Genomic DNA, 12,964 nt, shown 5'->3' with positions numbered 1-12,964 from the left:
TGAAGGTAGGATCCTTCCTTCAGGTGACAGGTGTTGCTGGAGGGAAGGTGCACACGTTTTTTTTTTTTCCGCTATGTTACGCTAAGATATGCTACGCTAAGATATGCTATGCTAAGATATGCTATGCTAAGATATGCTACGTCACGCTGTACAGCAGTGGTTCTCAATTCCAGTCCTCGTGACCCACTGCTCAAAATGTGCAGAGTAGTGGGTCATGAGGACTGGAATTGAGAACCACTGCTGTACAGGAAATCTGTACTGGTGAAGGACAACCCTCAGCTGCTTTAAGTAATAGACTTGGCTGCTTACTGTCACCATTCAGACCAGTATTTGCTTTAGTTGGGCTCTTGACCATTACCTCTTTATTTATTATTTATCAACATTATTTATCTCTGGCTGCTTTAACTGTGTGTTCTGATTCATGTTTGTTACGGCATAAAAAGCCAGAGAAACTCTGATCAGATTATGTTGGTCACTTTTTAGTGATGGTAAAGTCATCATGTAGTGGCCTGATTCACTGATACCAGAGTCTAATTCCTGATTAAATTGTTTAATATTAGTTGTTATTTCGCATGCCAATATTACTGCAGAAGTTCCTGCTGTGCTGTGATACTCGGAAAGATTTGAGTACTTATAGATTTGACTTCAAGTGATATCAGTGAATCAGGCCGCTTACATGATGATTATATCTTCACTAAAAATTGACCAACATCATCCGATCAGTTTCTTTTGCAGGGTCAAGAAAAGTCAAGGGTCAAGAGCCCAAGAAAAGCAAACTCTGATCACCATCATGGAGACATCAAACTTTATTATTTTCAATAAAGCATCAACACCTAAACCTGTTAATTCTCAATAAGAACTTTAGTATGAAAGAAATAAAGTCTGGATAGTCATAAGTGAAGACGCTGAGATGTTGAGAGATCTGTTACTGTGCGTTCACACCGCCGCCGACTTGAGCTTCCAAAGTTACCGGAAGTCATTCATTTTCAATGGAAGCTGGCTTCTCTCAGCTGCAAGGAGCGTCAAATTCCTCGGCGTCGCGTTTTGGGCGTTTTGAGCGTTTTGAGCGTCAATCTGAAAGTTGAGAGAAGCTCAACTTTATGGTAATGAGCTATGACGCGGTTCAGCGGCAAGCAGCGGCAAAACGCCAGCAACCAATCGAAATAGACGTCCTTGGCGCTGGCTGATTCCGGAGAAACATACGATGTAAACTTTCGTTCCTACCAAAACATTAGTTCCGAGAAAAAAATATTAATTGCAGAGTTTAACCATCATAGAGTGAAAGTGTATCATTTGCATGTGTTTTAAAGTCCTGTCAGCTTGACAGGGCATAAGAACGAGCAGAGAGAGAGAGCCCCGGCCGCGCGCAGCGCTTACTCACCCGAGCGCTGTCTTGAATGCAGCTCTCTCTCTCCCTCGCGCATATTAATCAAAATCAATTGATACGATGGTGTCGAAAAAAAACTCTCCAGGGATGAAATGTTTTCTGTGCTGACAAAAATTGCGCGATATCCTAAATTGCCGAATGCATTGCTTGTTTTTTCTGTTTACATTTAATGGTGCGACACTTCTCTTCTCCCATGATCGAACACAGAATGCTGCTACGTCAGAGCGGCCAAAGCGTCAACAAGCTTCCTCGTACTTTTACAAGCGTCTTTGACTGGGCGGCCAGAGCTTCTTTGCAGCTCAAGTCGGCGGCGGTGTGAACGCACAGTTAGTGTTTAAAGTTCTGTTGGGATTTAAAGTGTTTCTGTTGTGTGAGTTTTGTGGGTCACCGTTGAGCTGAAGAGTAGAGCCTGTGCTTCAGTCAGGAGAAGACCAACACACACTGATGATAAGCTGCATGTTACTTTAGTTTAGTGTCAGTAACTGTGCTGATGCAGTGGCATATAGTTACATTAATTCACATTTCATCTATGCTATTTCTGGTTGATTTAAAGTGAATGTGTTTGTTACTAATAATTCAGGAAATACCTGTAAAATAACAGTGTTTTTCTGTAAGTAGTTTAATGAAAATTACCACAAACTTTTTGGCACTTTATTTAGATTAGGCTATTTTACCTTTTTACAGTATACATATGGGCAGGCAGATTTTTATTTTTAAAGGCCAGTTATTTCATGGATCCAGGATACTATGCATCCTGATAAAATTCCCTTGGCCTTTGGAATTAAAATAGCCCCACATCATCACATTCACTATACCTAGAGATTGGCATGGGGTATTTTCCATAAGATCATCTCTCAATGCAAATCAAACCTGTTAGGCTAACTGAAATAAAACCATGCCAATGCTCAAAAAGCAGAAAGAATAAAAATAAAAATAAATTACTCAGTATAATGTACACAAAAAGAAAAAAATGTGAGTGAAGACAGAAGACTAGTGAAAGATATGAGCAATAACACTATAAATGAGCTCAACACTGCATCACTGTTCACTTCCAGATAAACCGACTCTGACTGTAAAGCCCCAGAGTTCAGTGTTCACTGGAGACACAGTTACTCTCAGCTGTGACGTGGGAAGCTCAACTGGATGGACGTTTCTCTGGAGGAAAGATTTCAAAGACTCAAACCGGGAATCCAGTGATTATGCAGGAACTAAAACAATCAGTTCTGTGAGAGTCTCTGATGGAGGAACATACGAGTGTAGAGCACAGCGAGGAGAATACTACACACACTCCAGAACAGTACAATACACACAGTACAGTAATGCAATACAGATAACAGTGAAAGGTAAATACTTTGCTTTTATTAAAACTTTATTTTTTTTTGTATTAAAAGGCAATGTGTTTGATGTAAACATGAAAATTACTGTCCTGAATTAACAATGTTCTGTCAGTTGAGTTAAACATTAATTAACAAAAGCAATTTCATTGAGTTTGCACAAATCATCTGAAATAATGTCAGACATGTGAAGTGTGTGTTTGCTCATTTCACAGAGAGACCCAAACCTGTAGTGAAGGTGAAGCCTGATGTTCGTGTGTTCAGAGGAGAGAGAGTCACTCTCACATGTGACATACAGGAGACAGGAGTCTGGAGGTACAGCTGGTATAAAGATCAAGATAACAGCAGAAGAACAGACCAGATCTATTACAGCGCAGGACAAGACCAGATCTATATAATCACATCTGTGGATCGGTCTCATGCTGGTCTGTACAGATGTAGAGGAAATCAGACTGAAACCCCACAGTACACAGAGATCAGTGATGGAGTTACACTGACAGTATCAGGTGAGTGTGTTCATGTGTTCCTCAGACAGAATTACTTGTTTGTTTGTTTGATTTGTTGGTAACACTTTACAACAAGGTTCCATTTGTTAATTTTACTTAATGCATATTAATACATTTGTTATTTAATAATCTTTGTTAACATTAGTTAATAAAAATACAACTATTCATTGTTAGTTCATGTTAGCTCAGGTCCATTAAATAATATTCACAGCTGCAACTTTTGATTTAATAATATACTAGTAAATGTTGAAATTAACATGGACTAAGATTATGATTTAAGAGTATATTTCATTGCTCATTTTAACTAGTAACTTCGGCTACATCCCATCATGTTAGGGTTTGGGTAGGTGGAAGTAGCGAGGACTCAAATGCAGAGAAATAATGCTTTAATTAAGTATAAAAAATAAAACAGGAACAAACAAAAACTACCCCAAAGGGAAACCCAATACAGACTTGACTTGGACTGGACTTGGCAACAGGATCTAGGCAAGACACAAGAGGTAAATTCGACGACGAAACAGCACAGGACTGCAAACACAGGGAGAATAAATCGAGAGAACAAACAAAGGAGGTAACAAGGGAGGACAGGCGGGGCAAATAAATCAATAATCAGGTAACAAGATGGGAGGGGCTAGACAATCAACTGGAGAACACATGGCACAAGGAACATGACAAGCCATGTGCTCACACCAAACATGACAAAAAACACAAGCACATGGCCAGTAAAACAAATCACCAGCCATGTGCTCACACTAACATGACAACATGAAAGAACACAGCTAGTGAAAACACAAGCTGCGTGCTACACAGCAAAAGACAAAACAAGATAAGAAAGCACATAAAACAAGGTGCACAGACAAGACAAAACAGCAGCGTCAGGGTTCTGTCACAAAACCAAGAAATAAACTAGACAGAAGTGGCAGAACCCTGACACATCACTGTAACAACATTGAGTCTACAGATTTATTTATTTATTTTTTATTTTGCATGTTTTAAATAGATCAAATGTTGCATTGAAATGTATTCATAAAAAAAAAAAAAAAAAAAAAAAAATCAGTGTCGTTTTTATAATCATTCATAGTATATGAGATGTGGGATAAAGGGATGTTTCAGCTGCATTAATGTGCACATCGAAGCTCAAATATCAACTGGTCACTCTTTGATAATAATTTCAGCCTCATGTCAGTGATAATGTTTCAGGAGTGTAGAAGCATCGGACCATTAGACTTTGACTTTCCTGTCACTAGATAAATGTGTCACCACAATATTACAATTTAATAGAAATAAGCACATAGAAATATTCTTAAAATACATCCATAAAATACAGAAGTAAATAATACAAAAAATATATATGAATAAATTAATATTTATCATAATTGTAATATAACTGACTCAGTTCTTTCAGGGCAAAATAAAAATTCAAAAATAAAAATGAAACCTTAAAGTGCCCATTTTAGGAGAAATGTACAGTTCAAGTCTGAAAATCTCACATTAACTTCAGCATTTAAAATGATTAGAACTTGCAAGCTTTTTATCTTTTTATTTCTTACAGTTATCTGCATTTTTTTTTATACATTTAACCATCTATATCCAGCAAAATCAAAGTGCCAGAAGAAGTAGCCTTAGACCTGAGCTTAGCTGAGACTTTAACTCTTGGCTTCCTTGAAAGAGTGACACATCTTATTGATTCCTGTTCAGAGATGTTTTGATCCTGTCATGCTGCATGTTCTCATTTGTTTCCTTGGTTATTAATTATGTTCCTCATCTGTGTTTAGTTTAAGATAAACTATTTAGTTTGAGGTTTTCCTTGTTTTGTTCTGTAGGCCTAAATGAAGACTTCTCAAAATCAATATTTTTGCTATTCTATTCAGTGCTGTCACTAGTGGGAGAGAAAGGACACATCCCTTTAAATCAAAATAAATGACAGTTTACTGTACAAAAAAAAAAAGACAAGACCAGATATGATCAGTAACATAAATGAGCTCAACACTGCATCACTGTTAACTTCCAGATAAACCGCAGCCGACTCTGACTGTAAAGCCCCAGAGTTCAGTGTTCACTGGAGACACAGTTACTCTCAGCTGTGACGTGGGAAGCTCAACTGGATGGACGTTTCTCTGGAGGAAAGACTCAAACCCTGAATCCAGTGATTATGCAGGAACTAAAACAATCAGTTCTGTGAGAGTCTCTGATGGAGGAACATACAAGTGTAGAGCACAGCGAGGAGAATACTACACACCGTACAGAACAGTACAATACTACACACACTTCAGTAATGCAATAAAGATAACAGTGAGAGGTAAATACTTCTTTGCTTTTATTAAAACTTTATTTTTTGTATTAAAAGGCGACGTGTTTGATGTAAACATGACAATTACTGTCCTGAATTAACAATGTTCTGTCACTTGAGTTAAACATTAACAAAAGCAATTTCATTCAGTTTTGCACAAATCATCTGAAATAATTTCAGATTATTTCCGGATTGTGAGCTTGGGCCTATTAATTGCAATTTAATGCAGTTGACTTATGATTTACAGTTCACTTCATTTGAAATGATAACGTTCATCTGTTATGACTTTTATGTTATGGAATTTCAAATATTAATTTTAAACAATACTACAGTTTAAAATATTTAACTGATTTACATTTCTGTGATCATTTAGCCACAATCATGCTATATTGCATAATTTTACTTATGCTGTCATCAAATTCCCTGTATTTTATTCCTGGGCTGTAATCCAAATCTTCAGGATGTGATGCTGTGTGTGAGGAACTGATGAAGAGTGAGATTTAAATGTTGTGTGAGGAACTGATGAAGAGTGAGATTTAAATGTTGTATGTGAATATTTCCGACAGTCTAGTGCAGTTCAACAGCTGAAAAGCAGCACAGAAGAAGCTGTTGTTTGTGGATCCATGATGAACTCAGTAAATGATCAATCTTTAATCTTCAGACCTAATGTACAGGTGCTGGTCATAAAATTAGAATATCATCAAAAAGTTGATTTATTTCAAGAATTCAACTTAACAGGTGAAACTAATATATAGACTCATTACATGCAAAGTGAGATATTTCAAGCCTTTATTTGTTATAATTTTGATGATTATGTCTTACAGCTTATGAAACCCACGTAATAAAAATCCCAGAAAATTAGAATATTACATGAAATCACACAGTAATAATATAGTAATACCATGGTCATTGAACCAGGTTTGGGTTCTTTTGGCAGGGTCCTGTTCAGCCTGTCGGGATTGTTATTCGCTATAACAACCGGCTCGCTATACATTACCCCTTACATAAGAACTTTAGTATGAAAGAAGTAAAGTCTGGATTGTAATAAGTGAACACGCTGAGATCTTGAGAGATCTGTTAGTGTTACGAACTGCTCCGAGACACGAAGGCAGAGGATCCAAATGCAGTTTATTAAAGGGTTATCCAGAATCGTAATCCAACACAAGCAGAGGGTCAAGCACAGGAAGACAGTCCAAACAAACAAACAAACAAACAAAACAAAACAAAACAGGCAGGGGTCAGAGGCACAAGAGTAATCCACGGAACAAGCAAGAAATCCAAAAAACCAAGAGACATGAAAACCAGGGAAAACGCTCAGAAGTGCAGTGCAACAACATACAAAACTTCACAGTGAGTGATGGGGTGAACCAGGCTATATGGGGTGAACTAAACAAGATAATGAAGGTGAATGTGATAATGAGTGCTGATGAGTCCAGGCAGAGAATGATGGGAGATGTAGTCTGTGAGTGAACATGAGAGTCTGGTGTGGAGTGCCCTCTGGTGGCTTTCAAGGGCACTCCAGCTGGTGACCGTTACTGTTAGTGTTTAAAGTTCTGTTGGGATTTAAAGTGTTTCTGTTGTGTGAGTTTTGTGGGTCACCGTTGAGCTGAAGAGTAGAGCCTGTGCTTCAGTTCAGGAGAAGACCAACACACACTGATGATAAGCTGTTGTTGCTTTAGTTAAAACCCCTTGATCGGCAGGGATCACTGGTGATCCTGGATTATTGTTGTTCAAAATTCATTACTCGTCAAAACATCACATTCTTACTTGATCTGGACAAACTCAGCATCATAAGAAAGGTTTAAGACTCCAGCTTCGATATTTGACCACTGTTTATGATTAAACTGGTTTGCAGTGACATTAATTTCTTAATTTAGGCCAGGAGTGCAAAATAATTAATCTGTAACTTTCGTTATTTTGAATAGAAATCTTCACTCATACAACATTCATTCTCGTCTTCTCCGGTTTATTTGTGGTCAAATACATATAATAAACAGCATCCGCCAGGGCTATTAGTCCAATGGTGCGCATATTTGGATTTATTTGCGATCTGAAGAGCTCAAACAGCGAACGGAGATAGATGTGTGTCTTTTCTTCCTGATTTGCGTCAGATTTGACCTCAGAGCTCTATCATCTGCTGTACAGCTGTCAATCATCTCACGTGGTTCAACGTGACCTCTTCTGCATGACGCGTCCTGTAATATACTTCGGCCCTATCCCAAATGGCACACTCCGGACTTGTGGACATCCTCAGAGTCCACACTTTGGTGATGTCATGTAGTGCAGACCTATAGGGCCCTTGGCACGAGTCCACGAGGGCGCATTGAGAGGTATTTTTGGGACAGACTCGATCGTCACGCCAGAAATAACGGTCTGGTTGTTGTTGGACAGGAGAAATCACATTTTTGCGCTCTGACGTCTTATCTCCATGTCAACTACACCGCCTAATTTTGCAGTTCTATATTTTGATATTATGCATGCCACCTGGGCATTAGACAATAGATACATTAGACAATAGATACATAATAATACATAATGTTCCATTTGAACTAAGATTACAATTTTAACACATAATGAAAATGTGCATGAGTTTCAGATGAATTTACAGGTTTCAATATTGATACTATGTTTACATATGACTCAGTAAAGCCCTGACATTCGGTTCTATTTATTTAATGAATCATGTGATCGTATTATCCAACGCACTATTATTATGTTTGAGACATCAACCACTGCTCGATGACCATAATGTTTGTATAAACTGGTAAAATGTACATCTAGGTCATAAAAAACGTAATATTTTCTTCTCAGCCATGTTAACAATTATCTGTGAGTGAAATCCCCTCCCATCCGTTGTCTGATTGGCCATTCGCAAGGACTCCTGGGTAGTTAAAGTGTGTGGAGCCTGCATCTATGCGGGCTTCGCGGAAGACCGCTTCAAGGGTACAAAAAGGGGGCGCTGCTGAGCACACTTCAGAGCGGTAAAATGCTGAATGGTACGGTCTACGGACTCGTAGACTCAGCGAGCACGCGCAATTTACGTCCACGTGACCGAAAGTCCTCATGAAGTGCGCCATTTGGGACAGGACCTTCCTCATTCTGGACATCCATGATAACAAAGCAAAAGTGACATTTATTCACAGAAACAAGAAGCTAATAAATGCACGATTGAAGTATATGAGTTTTGTGTGTGATTTTCGTGCGATTTGGGGTGTTTTTATATGAATAAAGAATAAAGTTATAGGTAAGCATAGCCCATAGCTTCATATAAAATTCTAAATATAATATATTTCAAAATCTTTTTTTGACTTGAAAGCATTTTAAACCGCGACCGGAATATGATACAAATACTCGTTGGTGTTTTAAAGTGAGCTTTTAGTAAAAGTGTAATATTAATCAATTAAATTGTGTCATGTAGCTTGAGGCTAACTGTTGTGCTAATGCACCTGCTGCAGGAGCTTTCTATTCCATAATATATTTATTTTTAAAAGAATTCACATTTAAAGTTCCAAAAATATTTTTTGTGTGTGTGTTTGTTTTCTAACAAGTCTTAAGATAATAGGTGGATTATTCATGTATAGTGGGATTACAGTGTCGATGGCCAAGCATTATGCCAGAAGAAAGGCTATAATGGATGATTTCAAACAAAAGAATAAGGATAAAAGAATAATGAAGATCAAGTCTCATACTGTCAGAGGTGTGAAAGGTCGGTCTATTTAAATGGAAAAAAAAAACATGAATGGGCCAGTTCTCCGCGCTAGACATGACATGAGTCAAAGACTGTAAATGGGTGTTTAGAGGGCAATAAACTATTTGATGAGAATCTTGTTAGCCTTCTGTGAAACTTCTGTGGCTACACTTTAGTTGTGGTTATAAGTTGCTATCCTAAATTCACATAATATTTTTATACATTTAATATATTCTTAATATTTGTTGTTTTTGTTTTTATGTTTGAGCTTATATATCTCAATATTAATAACAGTCTGGTTAATTTTGAGTCTTGAACTATACAAGGGTTGGCTTTCTAAATATATGTGTATTATGTGTCTATTCAGAATGACTTATGAGCAGCAAACTTTTTATTTTGGGTATGTCATGTATGCAGCACTTGCCAAAATTGGGTAAGTGTCAGTAACTGTGCTGATGCAGTGGCATATAGTTAGGCTACATTAATTCAAATTTCATCTATGCCATTTCTGGTTGATTTAAAGTGAATGTGTTTGTTACTAATAATTCAGGAATTACCTGTAAAATAACAGTGTTTTTCTGTAAGTAGTTTAATGAAAATTACCACAAACGTTTTTGCACTTTATTTAGATTAGGCTATTTTACATTTTTACAGTATACATATGGGCAGGCAGATTTTTATTTTTAAAGGCCAGTTATTTCATGGATCCAGGATACTGTGCATCCTGATAAAATTCCCTTGGCCTTTGGAATTAAAATAGCCCCACATCATCACATTCACTATACCTAGAGATTGGCATGGGGTATTTTCCATAAGATCATCTCTCAATGCAAATCAAACCTGTTAGGCTAACTGAAATAAAACCATGCCAATGCTCAAAAAGCAGAAAGAAGATGTCCCCTTAAATAAAAATAAATTACTCAGTATAATGTACACAAAAAGAAAAAAATGTGAGTGAAGACAGAAGACTAGTGAAAGATATGAGCAATAACACTATAAATGAGCTCAACACTGCATCACTGTTCACTTCCAGATAAACCGACTCTGACTGTAAAGCCCCAGAGTTCAGTGTTCACTGGAGACACAGTTACTCTCAGCTGTGACGTGGGAAGCTCAACTGGATGGACGTTTCTCTGGAGGAAAGATTTCAAAGACTCAAACCGGGAATCCAGTGATTATGCAGGAACTAAAACAATCAGTTCTGTGAGAGTCTCTGATGGAGGAACATACGAGTGTAGAGCACAGCGAGGAGAATACTACACACACTCCAGAACAGTACAATACACACAGTACAGTAATGCAATAAAGATAACAGTGAAAGGTAAATACTTTGCTTTTATTAAAACTTTTTTTTTTGTATTAAAAGGCAATGTGTTTGATGTAAACATGAAAAGTACTGTCCTGAATTAACAATGTTCTGTCAGTTGAGTTAAACATTAATTAACAAAAGCAATTTCATTGAGTTTTGCACAAATCATCTGAAATAATTTCAGACATGTGAAGTGTGTGTTTGCTCATTTCACAGTGAGACCCAAACCTGTAGTGAAGGTGAAGCCTGATGTTCGTGTGTTCAGAGGAGAGAGAGTCACTCTCACATGTGCCATACAGGAGACAGGAGTCTGGAGGTACAGCTGGTATAAAGATCAAGATAACAGCAGAAGAACAGACCAGATCTATTACAGCGCAGGACAAGACCAGATCTATATAATCACATCTGTGGATTCGTCTCATGCTGGTCTGTACAGCTGTAGAGGAAATCAGACTGAAACCCCACAGTACTCAGAGATCAGTGATGGAGTTACACTGACAGTATCAGGTGAGTGTGTTCATGTGTTCCTCAGACAGAATTACTTGTTTGTTTGTTTGTTTGATTTGTTGGTAACACTTTACAACAAGGTTCCATTTGTTAATTTTACTTAATGCATATTAATACATTTGTTATTTAATAATCTTTGTTAACATTAGTTAATATAAATACAACTATTCATTGTTAGTTCATGTTAGCTCAGATCTATTAAATAATATTCACAGCTTCAACTTTTGATTGAATAATATACTAGTAAATGTTGAAATTAACACGGACTAAGATTAATATATGATTTAAGAGTATATTTCATTGCTCATTTTAACTAGTAACTTTAGCTGTATCCCATCACTGTAACAACATTGAGTCTGCAGATTTATTTTAATTATTTATTTTTTATATTTTGCATGTTTTAAATAGATCAAATGTTGCATTATAAAATTCATTCATAGTGTATGAGATGTGGGATAAACGGATGTTTCGACTGCATTAATGTGCACATCGAAGCTCAAATAGCAACTGGTCACTCTTTGATAATAATTTCAGCCTCATGTCAGAGATAATGTTTTAGGAGTGTAGAAGCATCGGACCATTAGACTTTGACTTTCCTGTCACTAGATAAATGTGTCACCACAGGGGCAATATTAGCCTGGTTAAAACCAGACCATTCTAAGTAGTATCTGAGTTATGGTCTGGCAAAGCTTCATTAATAACTCATTTCCAAAAGGGCGTCACCAACGGACGTCGCGCAAATGCCTCTGGGCATGACCTGGATATCCCATGGTTGGATAGACCTAAAACCAATCAGAGCGATCGTCATCGTGTAAAGCCATATGCTGCGTCTCAATTCGCCTAAGTTACACTACGCCATAAAAGTATGTACTCTTTTTGTGAAGAAAAGGTATTTACTTTTGAATGTGTAGCAAAAAAGTAGGCAAGCTTTGGGACATACTACTTCGTCATCTTTATAAGACGGATCTGTCGCGTGCATCCTGTCACGTAAACTGCCCTGTCAATCATCTCGTCACAGTTAAAATCCTCTATTAAATATAATTTAATTTCCTACCGTTTCAGAGAGAAATGTAGTAGCACGTTCATCTGCCAGTGGGTCTTTCATGGAGACTGTCCTCATGTGTTTGCAATTTTAATATAATAATGCATTTAAAAGTTGAACGGACGTCGCTCAAATGCCTCTGGACGCAATTGGATAGACCTAAAACCAATCAGAGCGATCGTCATCGTGTAAAGCCCGCCTCAACGTTTCTGATTGGTGCTGCGATTTCGACGGATTAGAAATGGGCTTGAATGAGCTCTTTGCCAGACAATCTAAATTTGCCGGAAGTTGTCTGGGTTTTCCCAGGTTAGGGCAATATTACAATTTACTAGAAATAAGCACATAGAAATATACTTAAAATAAATACATAAAATACATAAGTAAATAAAAAAAAATAAATAAAATAAATATAAATAAATTAATCTTTATCATAATTGTAATACAACTAATTCAGTTCTTTCAGGGCAAAATAAAAATTCAAAAATAAAAATGAAACCTTTAAGTGCCCATTTTAGGAGAAATGTACAGTTCAAGTCTGAAAATCTCACATTAACTAAAGCATTCAAAATGATTAGAACTTGCAATCTTTTTATGTCTTATGTTTAGCTGCAATTTTTTTTTTTTTTTTTTTTTTTTTTTTTTGCAAACATTTAACTATCTATAGCCAGCAATATCAAAGTGACAGAAGTGTGAAGTAGCCTTAGACCTGAGCTTAGCTGAGACTTTAAAGGGGACCTATTATGCCCCTTTTCACAAGATGTAAAATAAGCCTCTGATGTCCCCAGAGTGTGTATGTGAAGTTTTAGCTCAAAATACCCAACATTTAATTTTTTACAGCATGTTTAAATTGTCACTTTTTGGTGCTCAGAAAAACGGAGACACCCCTTGCTGCAGCCTGTAG

At 37.1% G+C, this 12,964-nt stretch overlaps 2 protein-coding genes across 2 annotated transcripts in view; one reads left to right on the top strand and one right to left on the bottom strand.

Moving 5' to 3' along the window:
* The window catches only part of LOC307156321 (immunoglobulin superfamily member 1-like), a gene marked incomplete at its 5' end in the record, with an annotated part of 516,462 nt that overhangs the window by 237,114 nt on the left and 266,384 nt on the right, over positions 1-12,964 (bottom strand). The gene's annotated exons all lie outside the window — the stretch shown is intronic.
* LOC307155385 (basement membrane-specific heparan sulfate proteoglycan core protein-like) overlaps positions 1-12,964 on the top strand; it is a 225,705-nt gene that overhangs the window by 53,630 nt on the left and 159,111 nt on the right. The window contains exons 5-8 of the mRNA XM_079865981.1: positions 2,443-2,730; positions 2,937-3,227; positions 10,239-10,526; positions 10,731-11,021. Coding sequence (XP_079722107.1) covers positions 2,443-2,730; positions 2,937-3,227; positions 10,239-10,526; positions 10,731-11,021 — 1,158 coding nt within the window. The remainder of the gene's footprint in view (positions 1-2,442; positions 2,731-2,936; positions 3,228-10,238; positions 10,527-10,730; positions 11,022-12,964) is intronic.

This window comes from Squalius cephalus, assembly GCF_949319135.1.
Source record: "Squalius cephalus genome assembly, chromosome: 3".
Classification (NCBI taxonomy): domain Eukaryota; kingdom Metazoa; phylum Chordata; class Actinopteri; order Cypriniformes; family Leuciscidae; genus Squalius; species Squalius cephalus.
Note: the sequence above shows the minus strand (reverse complement) of the source record. Positions and strands in the feature narration are given on the sequence as shown.